Source organism: Dermacentor albipictus, chromosome 9, assembly GCF_038994185.2.
Source record: "Dermacentor albipictus isolate Rhodes 1998 colony chromosome 9, USDA_Dalb.pri_finalv2, whole genome shotgun sequence".
NCBI classification, from domain to species: domain Eukaryota; kingdom Metazoa; phylum Arthropoda; class Arachnida; order Ixodida; family Ixodidae; genus Dermacentor; species Dermacentor albipictus.
Window position 1 is genome coordinate 49,615,330 of NC_091829.1, and position 16,161 is coordinate 49,631,490.

The 16,161-nt window shown below is 44.6% G+C and overlaps 1 protein-coding gene across 1 annotated transcript in view; it reads left to right on the plus strand.

Moving 5' to 3' along the window:
- Positions 1-16,161, plus strand: part of LOC135911939 (receptor-type tyrosine-protein phosphatase kappa-like) — an 88,853-nt gene that overhangs the window by 57,605 nt on the left and 15,087 nt on the right. Inside the window, exons 17-26 of the mRNA XM_070526338.1 lie at positions 1,336-1,378; positions 5,896-5,989; positions 6,179-6,252; positions 8,334-8,500; positions 10,163-10,250; positions 10,872-10,948; positions 11,024-11,060; positions 11,587-11,684; positions 13,071-13,336; positions 15,064-15,199. Coding sequence (XP_070382439.1) covers positions 1,336-1,378; positions 5,896-5,989; positions 6,179-6,252; positions 8,334-8,500; positions 10,163-10,250; positions 10,872-10,948; positions 11,024-11,060; positions 11,587-11,684; positions 13,071-13,336; positions 15,064-15,199 — 1,080 coding nt within the window. The remainder of the gene's footprint in view (positions 1-1,335; positions 1,379-5,895; positions 5,990-6,178; positions 6,253-8,333; positions 8,501-10,162; positions 10,251-10,871; positions 10,949-11,023; positions 11,061-11,586; positions 11,685-13,070; positions 13,337-15,063; positions 15,200-16,161) is intronic.

The following is a 16,161-nucleotide window of genomic DNA, read 5'->3' on the forward strand; positions in this document are numbered from 1 at the left end:
CGTAAAGAGAACGAAGTAAACATTTGTTGCGAGCGAGCACTTGTGTGCGTCCTGTCCCTGTTTTTCACTTGCGCAGTTCAATGCTGAGAGTTCTGAGCTCCATCCGAAATATGTGCTTTAATAGAAACAATTGTGAAATACTCTGAACACGCATACTGTGTGAACGTATACGTACACGCTAAATGTAGCAGTAATGTCGCTGTATAGCTGTTTTCTAATCGTTGTTTTATTATCTGACCATGGTGATTACAGCTATCACATCGTAGGAAGAAAGTAGCCGGCGGCACATGCAGGCACCAACGTCGCCTTAATTACTGTCAGTAATAATGATAAAACAATGAACTTCCGTGGCACCATTCGTACTAGGCGTTTTGTCCTGACTTTTGCGAAGTGTTGTAGTGATGCTTTATATCGCTCCTCGTTGACCATGCAGGTATTACTTATTAGCTGAAGCTGCATGCTGAAATGTTTTGGACACCCTGCCGTTATTAGCGTATACTCATGCTTGAGAGTGACACAGAGAGAAGGATAAATTATGATGATGAAGTCTCCAAATTCTTTAAAGGTCTGTCGCTAATTGCCCAAAAAGCCTTGACTTGGCTCATGACGGGCACTTGAAGCGGACACTGAATGATGTGCATAAGCCAGCCTACACGGGGAAGACAAGCTGAGTAATATCAGCCATTCAGTGATGACGCTTTGAAGTAATGCTCACACAATCTCCTTGTGGCATTGTCGTGATGCCTGAGCAGGGACTATAACTGCGTGTGGATGAAATATATCGTTATACTGCGTAACAACATAGGCGATAACCGAATCTCACAGCAGCCAATATTTCAAACAGTGAAAATGACTTATACTAAGTGAAACGCAATATTACTCCGAGCGAAAACTGGGGAGCGTATGTGTAATATATACTATTGAGCGCTACTCTGCCATCTGCAAGCTTTTGCGTGCAGCCACTGTATGTAGGACTCACTAAAATTCACATAACGTAATATTAATTGACCAGAACTAGCATATAGCTGGTTAAAATAGTATGTGCTTTAGCGAGGAAGAAAAAAAAGACAAAGGCAAGAACATGTTATGCTTGGTATTATATATGTTAAAACCATGCTGCATTTTTTAAAATATCTGCAGAGCTTCTGAGTACAAGTTTTCTTTTTTCATTAGAAGACTGTGTCCTTAATTTCCGTATTACATGTGGCCTTTACTATTTGAAACACGCGAGCAAAGTCATGAAGAATCACGCATACCTAACGCGAGAAAATAGCCACGTATCGCGTATCTGATGACTGATGGCACATCATTGATACTTGAATCCTTTTTTTTCAGGATAGCAGGATTTCTTACAGACTCCTGTCTGAACCAGTCACTGGTAAGGGCTTGTTTCTTTTATTGGATTCCGATAAATTTGCAAATCGAAATGTGATCTGCATCAATCTTAGAAATCCTTTCGTTATACGCAGCATGAGTGAACTGAAAAGAAAACTGCAACTTTTTTCTGTAAAACATTCGCGCGAATCGTGACACAACCATAAACTTCTAGCATTGAATGAGTTGCCGGAAAGTTCGAATTATTTGTACATTTCTGGCTTCTTACTACACAGCCTCAGGAATATTACATTTCCTTGTTACTCAGACATAACAAAATTAGAACGAAAGACGTAGTAGTTTGTTCAGTTTCACACGTTATAACAAGTTACATTTAAACTAGAGGTAAGCGAATACTCGAAATTTTGAATATAAATCGCATAGTGTTCTATCTATTTAGTATCCAATTATTAATATTTATATTCGAGGTTGTGGAAGATTCGTTTCGATTAAAGACTGCAAGGGGCAGCAGCCGCGCTTGCAGTCTACAAGGAGAAAGACTGATGTGAATGGATCCGAGACTCGCCAGAAGCATCGTGGTACGGGAGAAGCGTTGTTGCTGCGCAAATGATCCACTTACTGAACAAACGCATGGACCAAATCACACAAGCACAATAGTTACCAGCCGCTCAGTAAAATCTCACGTTTCACCTTGTAAGCATTCCACGAATTCGCTGTCTCTATTTAGGCACAGCTATTCATCATTTGGCAAATCTCATATTGTGTCGGCTTTTTCTTTTTCGAAACGGTGCGCGCTGTGCTGCAGTACTGACCTCAGCTCCTTCAACGAGCATCCGGGACTCGCTGTTTCCTTTTTCAAGCGAAGCTTGTATTCGCTCACAAGTGGCGTTGTCGTAGTCATGCAAAAAACACAATTGCTCCCAGAGCAGCGCTGCTGCAGGAAAGGGCGGTCTGAGGAGTTGACAGGTGCGCCGGCGCCGGAGCATGAGCAATTTAGCAGGAATTCCAGCTGCATAGGCGCGTGCTCATGCCACGCGCGCAACCAATCAGAGCCGTTTCGCTTCCGCAGGGGAGGGAGAGGGCAGGAAAGGGTTGCGCGCGCTGCCGTCTGCTTCGTTTCCGTTCAATTAAGTCTCCGAAAATGGATGGGACGGCCGCGCGTTGTGCGTTCGCCGAGGAAGGGACAGCGTTCGACGTGCGGCGGCCAGAACTCGCCCTTCAGAGGGCTCGTCGTCGGCACGCCGATCCAGCCGTTAGAGCCGCTCGAGTCCGGGCAATCCGACAGCAACGAGAAGATACCGAGATGGAGGAGCCGGAGGCCGAAGCAATCCGGCACCGTTGCCTGTGGTTTACTTAAACGGGACGAAGGTCAGGTACACGGAGGACAAGCTTCGCTTACCGACATTTTTCTGTAGTGGAAGGGCTGGTCATTTTTGTGACTGTCATTGTCATGGTCCACCAGACGTGACCGTACGTTTTCTTGTTTCCTATTACCAAGCTTCTCAGTAGACCTGACATCGAGTTAACGTTATTATGTGTGTCAAGCAATGTAAACAAGCATACTGTTGTCAAAGATACTCAAAAACGCTTTTCATACCACTTTTTTAATGTAAAAATTGGGAATATTCGTATTCAATTCAATGATTCATGTTCGATTTTTTTTATTTCAGATATACGTCACTCGAACCGATGCCAAAATTTTGCTGTTCGAGCATTTCTAGAAATGTAAACACATCAGATTATCTGAATGCGCTGAATTGCTGCGGCGAACACATCAGCCCTTGAGGTAGCCAACCAACTGACTCTATTCACCGACTGAGGCGGGGAAATTTACGAGAGTTTCGGGCGGTTACTCTCCTAGAGAAAACAGTGCTCAAAGACAATAGGCGTTAGATAAAAATGTCATCCCTTATCCATTCTATTGTTCTCTGACTGTCTCGCCAACTCGCGATGCTTATACTTATTATATAGATATTTTATATTGATATTTTTCAATATCTTTGTTAATAATCTTGAACAATGTTTGCGTCATTCGCGTCTCAGTTTGCGCGCTGACGATATGACACTACCGTTAAATAGAATCAGTGCAGGATGGTGAACTATTACAGGAAGATGTGAATTATGTCGCGGAATGGTGTACTTCCAACGTTTTGCGTATTGTGCCAAGTAAGACAATTCCTGTTTCCTTTATTCGCAAAATCCCCACTTTTCTATAAGAATAATCACTTAACAAGATTGCTTTAACAGGAATGAGTTGTACGCGTGGCCTATGGTTGACACCCGACTAACTTTCGAAGAAGATGTTTCAAGCATTGTAAATGCATCCTAGAGACAGTCACGTAGGTATGATGTCAAGAATGACACGAAAAGCCTACGACTGTCCACTGTGTTGTTCTCTTCATTCTTCTGTTGTCCACTCGAAGTAAACGTTTAGTTCTGTTGTACGGAACTGCATTAACTTCACCAACGTGGCAAGAATTGAATGTGTTCAGCGAGGCTTCATTCGTATCCTGTACGGCCGATTTCTTGCACGCCGTGCATTTAATGCCTTTGAGCGTGCACTGTGCATGTTTACTATTAGACCTCTAGAAACAGGACGAACATATCGTGATTATTTATTCTTGTATAAACCTATTCACACCGACTTCTCCTGTCCGCAGTTTCTGTCGACGAAACGTTTTGCGTGGCTCGCCCAAACTTGCGTTTTCCCGGCATTTTCTTCGTGAATTCAGCTTGATTTATGATTGCGATATTATCGGCACGAAAATATCTTGCGTTGTGATCGCGAAATTTTTCGCTCTTGTGTTTGTTGTTTATCTGACTTCTGCCTTTGCTATAATTTTTTTTTCATCTTGTATCACTGTTAATTCCGGTTTTTTGTTTTGTATTCTGTTTTTTGTTCTTTGCACAACGCAAGTGCACCATTACTAAGATGTAGAGAAATCAATGAAATGAAATAAGATATTGAATCCGCTGTCAATAGACTCTAGTGTCACAAATCAGCAGCTCGTAAAGTGAGAGTGTAAGGTGACTTTTCTACCCTGAAAATTGTATAATCTTCCGCTAAAGCCTGTGAACACCTTCGGTAAATCTACAGCTGCAATTTAAGCCTGCAGAATTTTTTAGGACGAGAGCGCGATGTGCGCTGACGTGGTCAAAATAACATGAACGCTTTCCTAAGTGCTAGGTTGAAAACAGGAAAATAAACACTTGATGCAAGGATATCGCGTGCCTCAAATAGGTGGGTATAATCAGGATAAACTAATGTGCTGCTATACAGGGGGGAAGCAGAGTGCTTTCCGCTACTCATTTTCAGTTTGGAAAAATATAATAATAATAATAATAATAATAATAATAATAATAATAATAATAATAATAATAATAATAATAATAATAATAATAATACAAAGTGGCACTCCATCACACTCGAGCACTAACACATACTTGCTAGGAAAAGAGGGCAAGGTAATTAGCCAAAGTCACTGCACTATCACTCTCGGGATCAGCTACAATGCCCCAGCTCATGGGATAGTGCGACCTATAACGACTTAAAGGGATAGTGTTCTGCCGTTATTCATTCGAACATCTCAGCTGTGTGCCTTGCTCTCGCCCCCTTTCCCAGGCTTGAGGAAGAAAAAAATTATGGGATTTCACGCGCCAAAACCACGATTTGATTATGAGGCACGCCGTAGTGGGGGACTCTGGAATAATTTCGACAACCCGGGCTTCTCTAACGTGCACATGAATCTAACCACATGGGTGTTTCCGTGTTTCGCTCGAGGAAGAAACCCTTGTCTCACGAAAATATTTTGAACAGATCGTTGGCCACCTTTTGCGTGAGCTGAGTATCACTCACGCATCTGGAAAAGAAAATGAGCGCTATCCGACACGTATGCTTGATTTATCGCCCCCCCCCCCGCCCCCCTCCCTTCCATTGATGCGTCAGCAGACAGATATTCTGCATTAGCGCTCAATGCAGACATTTGCCCTGTTCTCTTTCTTTCACCGTGCAATCGCCATATACGCAATATAAATGTCGCTGACGAGCGTGTCTTATATCTGCCATATTTCACCGGTTGAAATGCGTAGAAAATTGAATGAAGCTTAGGTCGCAACCCCCCCCCCCCCCCCCCAACACGAGACCTCCATCTCTTCTTATCGTTTTCGCGAGACCAATATTTTATGCAGTGAACAAGGGGGGGGGGGGAGGGGGTGCAAAATCCGGTATGAAAGGGGCGATGTTTCAAACAGGACCAGAGCCCTGCCGGTTGAGATCGGCGCTGCTATCCAACCATGGGAACGCGCGTTCTTGCTTGTACCAGCGCGACAGTACGTCAAATTGGCCCTAGTGATTCGAACATGCGTATTCATACAGAATCTTTTAGACTTATTTACACACTATACGGCTTACTTAGTCCCACAGCTAACCACATTGACGCACAGCTTTCATTGTCGTGCATGAAATAGCAGCACTTATAAGCAAGTCAGGGATAACGGAAAGCCTACAGGGATTCCGGTTCTTTCATAACGTGTACATAACGTTCAACGACCTCATTTCAGTTCGAAAACAGGAACCACTAGGCCGTGGGTCTACGCCGACTGCAGTCATTGTCATCGTCGTGATCCTCATGGTAGTGCTCATCGTTGCCGCCTGGTACGTATTCTCAAATTTTTTTTTTTAATGCAGTGAGGATTCTGTGGGAACTTTATGCAGGGGTTCATTTTCGGGTATTCGAAACACTCCTGTCTTCCTGCCTTCCAACTTTTCTTTGTGTGTTTGTTCCGTGCTTTGCTGCAGTGAATGTTGCGTCGGTAGGCCGCTGAGATTTATTTTTCCATACAGGAAATGGCGAAAGAAAATTATAGGGAGATTGCCGCGGACGTTCCCGCACAAGCCTGCAACACCAGCAAGTGACGGTAAACTGTCTAGCGACTTTTTAATCGTGATATCAGACTAATTTTATTTCGCACGAAGAAATCCATGACTACTTAAACAGGCACATCACCTTCCTTTTTCATTATTTGAGGACGTTTTCTTAATTATACATATATTTTACAATCAATGTAAAATAAGTTACACCCCTATAAGTGAATAATGGTGTAAATTGTTCTACAAATACTACGGTTACATTCTTTTTAGGTGAAACGGTGGGAGTGATAGACCGATTCACACCCTCATTCACATTTAAAGTTGAAAATATTTTGCGATGTAGTAGGCCCTTCCCGCTATAGCGCAAAATACTCCTTTATTCTATCCACCATAACTTACTCATTTTCTGCATTGTTCAAACATGGCAACAAATGCACTTCACGCATCGGATCTCTGGCATTCTGCACTAATCCATAAATGCAGTGCAAAAATTAAATTCTGCGCTTTCGCGTGAAAAAACAAAACACAAAAAAAGACAGGGTATGATCATGTGGTACGCCTTGGGCGGAGAGAGGGGGAGTCCAGATTAATTATAAGCTCCCGGGATTCTTCAACGTTACGCCAAAATCTAAGTATTTGAGTGTTTTTGCATTTCGCCTCCAAAGAAATGCGGCAGCCGCAGCGGTGTTGCACCCACGACCTTGGGCTCAGCAGTGCGACGCCATGGCCACTAAGCTACCGAGGCGTGTACGATTCAGAATGAAGACGTTATATTACACGGCGGAAATTTACTCATCGTACACTGCTCTGAAATGCGCCGTTTGCATGCTCCGCGCGCGCATGCGCTGTAGCCTAGCGGCGAGCAGCGGAAGCGTCTAGCAATGCATCGGCGGTCATGCAGCAGTCAACGGACGTGCATATGCAATTGCGCGGGCAGCCTGCAGCACAGTGGAGGAGGATGCAAACTCGTACAGTGTCGATGCAACGCCGACGACGCGGTATTAATGCGTGAGCATTGTTTGCAGAGCTCCGCAGCCCTGTCACTCAAAGAAGTGTAATGCCTCGTATCTGCAGAAAAAAAAATGTGTTATTTGCAAAGACATTTAATCTTTACAATAGTGCAAATGTAGATGATTGGTGAGTTCGCGCGTCAAAGAACCCCTGGTGGTCCAAATTATCCAGGAGTCCCGCACTACGGCATGCCTCATAATCAGATAGTGGTTCTGGCATGCAAAAAAAAAAAAAGATGTAGCTTTTGAGCCATAAGTAACAGTCAAAACAGAAAAAAAACAAAGGGTATAGTCATATAGATGTGGGTGGAACTTGTTGCTGGACGAGTTGGCTGAAATCTAAAGAATGCGCTATATCGCTAACAGGAAAAAAGAAAAGCTTAGGAGGGCAAGTACGAAATGATAGGTCTAGCGCTCGACGTATCGTTTTTTACTTGCCCTCCTAAGTTTTTATTTTCCTGTTAGGGCAATAATGTATTCATGGAGATATGGGTATACTCATTGGTAGATGCGCATATGCTGGGAAAAGCAAGTAAGCAAAACTAAGCACACAGCGAAGTCACAGCCGAGTCAAACAATCATTACGTATTAGTAGGCAATTCTTAGAATTTCTGCCTGGAGTGGTCTGCAGTCATGGATCTGTCATAAAAAATTTTCGGCCATGTTGTCAAAAAAATAAAAACAAGACCTTAGATCGAGATTCCGATGCTAAAGGTGAAGAAGAATGTCCTAAAATTAAACAAAGGTAAATAAAATCACCTGTTTTAGTTGTGAGGCTAACAGGTATTCTAATCACTAGAAAGTTCTCGCGCGCCTGGTCTTTCGGTGTCGTTTGCGGACCACCGGGTCAGCGGAGACGTAAATGCGAGCGACCGGATTGGTGGCGCCACCTGGTGTCACAGAGCTCCACCAGACAAACAGAGCTAATATTTCACTTACTAAGCGTATTATGCTTCGCTGCTGGCGGAAATTTTCGGCAGTGGACTCAAGGACAAGTTGGCCTATTGAATGTTTCTTTCTTCGGCGAGAGCGCTAGCAGAACGTGAACACGAGCGTTGCGTACACTGGACTACTGAACGCACTAAAACCCTCTATTTTCCGTTTTTGTACAACCGCAGCGGCAAGCCTGTCAATTGTTGAAGAGAGCGACGGGCTGGAATTCGAGATGGAAGAAATCGGCAACGGCAACGGAACCGAGACCAGCTCCAAGCCGCTGCCCGTGTCTGATCTTCAGGATTACGTTCAGCGCATGCTAGCGTGCAATGGCCTCAAATCAGAGTTCATCGTGAGTCGCACGCGAGATGCCCAGCGCGTCGGCGTTTTCGCGGTTATACCTTCCTGGAACGAGTTTTGTATATTGGGTCACTTTCTTCAATTGCTTGTCCTTCGGCTGGACAAATGCGTCGCGCATCTTATAGCAAGCGCATTTTCAACCTCGTCAGATTGCTCATCGATTCGAGCGAGTCATCACTAAATGCTCGCTGTTCGTGCGCGTGCGTGTTTGCTGATTTCAGTCGATTCATTTGACATATAGATACACTCTTAAGCAAAATTACACCCGTTTGCCACACAACAATAATCGTCATCTGTCCTGTCCGCATTTCCTATCTTTAACGCTGCGAGCCCGGAACATCCAAGTGACGAACGGAATGCCGTTATCCCCATTATAGAGTATTCTCGACAGGAAAGTAGCGAGCGAAGCGTTTTCAAGGAAGGAAACCCAAGCAAGACAGATGACGATTATTGTTGTGTGGCAAATACACACCCCAAAGGGTTCACATTTGCTTAAGAGCGTACAGAAAAAGAAGAGTTGTGGAAATTCTGGCGAAGAAGGTTTGCAACATTTTCCATGTGATTTAAAGAATTACTGAACTCCAATGGCAACAAGCTGCTGTTTAGTTATGAGATTGGAAAGTATGGGGTGCAACGTCCCGAAGTAACACGCGGGCTTTGAGACGAGTGAGAACGGGGTAGGGGGACGGGTGCTGCCACCTGGTACCGCTGCCTCACATTATGCCTTTACAACGCCGCTATCTCGCAATCTTGAGCACGAAATTAAGCTTGTCTTCTTTTAGACCCTTCTCAGGAAAGATATTAATTGAAAAGTTTTGCGCCAATAAAGCAAGTAAGTGCAATGGCTGGTAGCCATTGTTATCGTAGTTTACGATGAATTAATATTTAGAGATGAGCAACAAAAATAGGTTGAACAAATGCGAAGCCTCACTCATACTGTGGCCAATCATATGGCGTCAATTGAGGTGCCCAGTTTCAAGTTAATAGTCGTGCAGCGTAACTATTGTGCGGAGATAGAGCAATATCGGGCCGACCCACGTGGCGGAGGTGAAGCAAGTATCAAGCACTCCGCCAACTTCGAAAAATAAGTTTAATGTCTTCGGTCCACATAGAACCACATAAATTCGGCGTTGTAAGAGAAACACTATATACTAGAAAGTGCACTTAATGTAGCAGGTTGGCCTTGCTGCGCTTCATTTGTTTTAAGTCCTGATTGACGGATAATGAGGGGGAAATAGTGTGGTGACGGCGACTGTGCACGTTGCCTGGGCTTCTCTGGTTATGAGCTAGGTGCCGGCGCGGCTGCAGCAGTGGTTGCGGCAGATACACGGGATCCCGGTGCCGTGATTGCGGTGGCGCTGGTGTCGGCGTAGTGTCGTGCTGTATTAAAATAATGTATAATTTCATAATGTACGCAGTTGATGTGTGCAGCCCATCTATGTAGCCTCAACAGCTTCACTGGTAATCCATCCCAACACGAATAAGTGCGGCGTCACGAATTTGTTTCTTGTTTGTATTGCACTTTATACCTGCCTTAAATTGCACAGGTGTCACAACTGTAATTTCGAAGGGCGATCAGGTGTAGATTTTTGTCTGCACTTTAGCATTCTTTGTTAAGCAAACCGCAATAATGATTTATGCGAATCAATTTCAGCGCCAGGCCAAGGGCCGCCAGTACCCAACGATAGAGGCACAGAGGACCGAGAACAAGGTCAAGAACCGCTACGGCAATTTACTGGCTTGTGAGTCCAGCAAACTTTCAACTTACAGAAAACTTACTGCAAGCCATTATCGGCATCACGATTAAAAGTACCCACTATAAGAGAAACGACTCCATCAGATATTGCTAGTTATCGTGACATGAAGGAAGCCAGCAGATTTATTTAATCTTCCCATGTACCATTATTTAAGGTGGGTCACACTTTCACAAAAGCAAGGCAAACTGAAAGCGCTTGCAGATACCTACAACTTCAGGTTGTCCACTTAAGACTAGGACTCCATGTTAACGGCTTAGGGTTCTCAATACCTTTTCAGAAATCACATCTCACCCATGCGACGGACTTTCACTTCGTTAATCACTAAATATTACTGAGAGACCAGGGAGAGCTCTCTTTGTTTACTAGTGCAAACGTGAGGAGCTCAAAACATGCGATGTGGAAACCGTGAATCTCAGTCAAGGCGTATACTGGGTACAGCGAATCATGGAAAACACTGATATAAAGTGAGCTGAATGAGATCGGTCACAAATAGACAAATGACATCGGTATGACTTTAAACCATCTGTGAGTGATCAGGTGTTCGCCTTAACCTGTGCGTCTATGACGCCTGAACTAAGTGCAGTGCATGTTTCTCCCGTCCATTAGATGACCACAGCCGTGTAAGACTCAAGCCGATACCTGGTGTATCCTTCTCAGACTATATCAATGCCAGCTACATTGACGTAAGTATTAAATACTAGGTTTAACGCCAGGGCTTTCGGTTAATTCATTTCATGTTCAGAGTTTCTTTCTTCTAGGGCTACTGCCGACCGAAGCGGTACATCGCCACTCAAGGTACATCCCAATTTCACGAACACAGGTTTTCTCTGCACGCGTTTGTATCATTTATTCAGTGAAGGCTTTGGATAAATCGTTTTCTGCTTTAGTATGGCTTAAATTGCGCAAAGCAATAAAATGTGAAGAGTAATAAAAAATAAGGTAGCTGTGGTTGCCAACGGCAACATTTGTTGCCACTACCATGCGCCTGTTGGCTATGTGTTATGTGTGTATATATATATATATATATATATATATATATATATATATATATATATATATATATATATATATATATATATATATATATATATATATATATATATATATATATATATACTCACACAGCATCTATTTCAAAAACTTCGAAGAAAACAATTATTTCAGTTTTCGTTGATGACATTCTTGCGGGAAAGAAGCGTATTTGACACTAATAACACTGAGAACGCAGTTGCACAGTCCAGCTTTGCCTTCGAAAGTTAAGCCAGACTGTGGGACACTATGGGTACGCATTTCGGAACCATTAAAAGCTTCTTCATTACAGGCCCAAAGCCGCACACCGTAGAAGACTTTTGGCGGATGGTGTGGCAGGAGAATGTGTGCAAGGTTGTCATGCTGACTGGCCTCGTGGAAAACGGCAAGGTATGAAGACTGGGCCATCTATTTGTATATATTAACGGGCGTCTGCTTGACAGCCCATGTTTTTTACGCTTCCATAGCAAGGCTGCATGACACATTACAGCTACCTTGAGGATTCTCTGACTATTTCAAAAAAGCTTCAGAAGAACTTGAGTTTGGCCTAGTTGGTATTTACTGCAAATCATACTGACCGCATATAAGACGGGTACAGAGGAAGAAAACACATAAACCGCCCGTGCTGTTTATGTGTTTTCTTCCTCTGTCCCCGTCTTATTTTCGGTCAATATGATTTGCAGTATTTCAAATAAGGTTCCTGACCTAGGCATTTAAAGAGGCATCGTTGTTTGGCTGACAGTTCAAGCCTTCTACAAATGAAGAATGCAGGAGATATTCCACCCGCTAGAAAAAAATAAATTCACGCAGAAATTCCCCTGGGCGTTGCCTAAGTATGCGTAGGCATTGGGCCACTCATCTCCATGCCGCCTTGTGTACTTATCAAAGGTACGGAACATGATCCGACCAGTATAAACGAGAGCGGTGCGGTGACACGAATTGCTGCGGACAGCAGTGTGAAGTGAATTGATGACGCAAGCAAACCACTGCAGGTGGCGGCGCCGGGTGCACTAATGACGTTCCGATCATTATAAGCCGTTATCGCTCTTCAGCGCCTTATCAATCCGCGTCGAACCATTATCAAGCGTGATCAAACGTACTCCGGCGGCGGATGCGTATAGCGCGTCGAGTGCTGATAGCTTCTTGTGTGCTGTGTGCTCGCCGCCCAGTTCGCGTTGAAGCCAGAGGCAGCGCGAAGGTCAATTTGCTCGCTGCTGCGGACCCGATGTTGAAATAGATAGTCCTATACGTGACGGGTTGCCTCGCTGGGTAGGCACAGAAATGCCTAATCATTTAAAAGATCTAATACACCTGTATTCTTTCCCTCCAAGGATTAAGAAAAAGTAATTTCCCCTGTGTTGTGATAAGGGAGTGTGATACATAAAGAACGTATGTGATACATGTCCGGTAAATTTATCTTGTTTTTAAAGTGTGTAATATGTTAATATGTGAGTTAATATGCTAACCTAAGCACGTTATTCTGTGTGGACTGGTGTGGCCCTTTGCAATAAATAAAAAAATAAGCTTCTGCAACGTCGCTCTGTGGCGTAGAGACGCGTCGTGTAGAGACGTGCTTACGCGTGACCGCGTTCACACGCACAGATGCCATTTGCAGCGATGCACACGATGGCAACTTCATATTTTTTCCCGTTGCACCAGTTATCGAGTTTCAAAACAGAAACTACGCGAGCCAGCCAGTTTCGTCGTCTCGTGTAGTTACTGTTAGCACGCTAACTGACCTCCTTTTTTTTTTTACCGTCGCCCACATTGCCGCAGACCAAGTGTGAAAAGTACTGGCCGGAGAAAACAGCCACCTACGGAGACGTGCAGGTGCACTTTATCACCGAGGAGACGTTTCCAGAGTACACCATTCACCAGCTGCACATCACTCTTGCCGACACCACGCGTGAGGTGAAGCACTTCCACCTGACGTCGTGGCCCGATCACGGAGTGCCCCTCTACCCCAACGCACTGCTGACCTTCCGGAAGAAGGTCAACCAGTACCGGACGTTCAACGAGGCGCCAGTGGTGGTACATTGCAGGCAAGCACGCCAAACCAGCCCAACAGCCCCACTATACGCGTGTTCAAAGCGGGGAAACGGCGTTCCTACGCAGTGCAAAATAATTTACACCGTTAAACGTGAATAAGGGTGTACATTATTTTACAGGTTTAGTGTGCTCGCGTTATGTGCTATCCGTTGTAGATGTTTTCGTGAGGGCAAAACTGGGGGTGTCGCATTGCCTGGACAGAGTGGCAATGGCACCTATTGGCTTACTGACGCGGATCCACGTTGTGGACGTACAAGTTGGTAAGAGCGCACGCGCATCCATTGTCTAAGATCGGAAGAGTGCGGGCAACTGCTGCGCCACTAAGGGTAACGCAGTCTAATAATGGGTGCCTTGGCCTGTGAAAGTTTGCTACAGAGAGCGCCTGAGGTGCGTGAGCATGAGATAGATATTTTGTTAGCGAGGGACTTATGTTACAGTCGCACTTTCGGCGTCGCAGCGAAGACGGTGCTTCGGTGGTTTGTGGGTCCTACATATAGTCTGGCCGTGGACCCTGTCACGCTGAATAGGCCGATTGTTGCGAGATCCCCGAAACTAGCCTGCATGTTCTTGGCCATATCTTGGGGAGAGAACCTAAGTTGGTCGATTGCTCATAAATTCTGCCACATTATAGTTCAGACGATCGCCTTCAAAACGGCAGTTATGGCGTTCTTCGTGGACGTACACAGCCATGCCCACCCTTAGGAACTACTTTACTGCGTAATCCGGCGTTACCATAAGGAATGTCCTTTGGTCAGAGCTTGGTGACTATAATTGTTTGAATAGAGGCATTGATTGTTTGTGGAGTATATTACTGTAAAATTAACGTGTACGTTGGGGCGCGCAAGGCGGCATAAAGGCTAATGGCTGTAGTGATATGGCGATGCGCGTTCATAATACGGCGCAGGGTCTGTACGCCTGCGTTATGCAATCATTTACCGCGCTGATGGTCCTACAAGAGTGCCTCGATATGACGTCTCACCTTGAGGGGCATAAAAGCCATGTGTGGCAAGCCAGCATCCTATACAAAGACAAAAATAACAGTGGCTAAGTAGCAAAGGCTTGCCTGCTCTAAAACACCAGATAGATGGTGAAAATCACTGAAGGTATTTTCTTTTCTTTTTTACTCTGGGTGCCAACAGCACTGATATCGGGCACTTATAACCTCTGCTGTGGAAGCTTTGCTGTCAGATAAGTAACCACTAAAGCGGTAGGCAAATGCAAAGCAGTGTACGAGCACAGGGCAAGGTAAAGAAAGAGATGACGCAGCGCTGGACGAATATGGTACTCTTGCTGAGAGAGACAGGTGATATTTGGCCGATGAGGTGGCAATACATATACGATTAACGGCGCACTCTGTTGGGCTTTTTAGTGGTTCAGTCCAGTGACATGTCATTTGATTCCTTTCTTGGATCCTCTGTGCCGCAGTTAAATATCTGTTTTACGCGGATACAACTGACTGAACGGCGACTATTACGTCGTTCATCTAGGACCGTAAAATTCTCACTGCTTTCGGCCTCCTCATCACTTCACACTATATTGCAACGTGTCCCGACTGAGAATCCGACGTTCAGTACGAATACCTGATAACTTGAGAAAGAGCAAAAGTATTTCTTCATGTACTTGTTTAAGCGCGACTATCCAGTGATGAGGGCACAAGTTCGCGTTAGTAAGAAGCAAATCCGCCATCTTGTTTGTTTATCTTTTTATTTATTTTTTGCAGTGCTGGCGTGGGCCGCACTGGCGCGTACATCCTTCTGGAAAACCTCATCGAGCAAGCGCAATCCGAGGGAGTGGTGGACGTTATCGGCCAACTGGCAGCGATGCGCCACAACCGGATGAACGTAGTCGAGACGCTGGTAAGACTTACATCAGCAGCATAATGGCTCATAATGAACCTTAGATCAAACAGGATGACACAAGAAGGAGGCAAGACAAGGCGCTAACTACGGCGCGCGCTCTTAATTTCTTGGCTTTTATAAGCAAATCTGTGAAGTATTAAAGATGCCAAGTGGGAGTAGCACCTTGTCCTGTCTTCTTCTTTGGTCCTCTTTGTGCTAAAGTTGAACAGGAATTCCATCTACTGGATAGTCAAAGCACTCTGCTGAGAATAGTGGTTTTGGATGGCCTGCTTCGTCAAACGCGGAGTTGAACTGAGCTGCGGACGAGTGCCGTCACCCGAATTTCGGCGGGATCGAGAAATTGGTTCAAGTTGCCCGAAAATTTAACTGAAGGATTTCCGCTTAAGCCGTTCGCGCCTTTTGCAAGTTTTGAGCGCAATCGACCTAATATGCGAATGGTGGCAACCGCCGTCAAATAAAGTTAGGTCAACTGCGTTGTTTGCATGGCAGAACACACAACAATTTGAACCACACATATGTTGCGCCAGAGACCAGGAATCACGGAACAATTTCTTCCTGTCGTTGTTGACGTCACAATTTAAACGTCTGACAGCCGTAAAACGTTCTCTTTTGAAATACGCATTTAAACAATTGAAGCAAATTTAAGCCGTGTACGTCAACACGTTGCTCTCTAGAGATCACATTGGAGATCAATTAAAACGCAGTTGTACGTAAATATTCATTCAATATACGAACATTTCGAGCACGACAGGCTGGAAGTAAAATAAAATTTTTGGCGACTGGCACCAAAACAAACGGGCAGTACCGCTGCGCAAGTAGGAGAGCGCTTTAGTAACGCTTAGGCTTCAAGTTCTATCGAGACAACACTTTCGCTGACTGACATATGATGAAACGCAAGATCATGTGCTCTTTCGAATGCCTATTCGCAGGTGTCTTAAGGTACGCATACTCGACCTAGA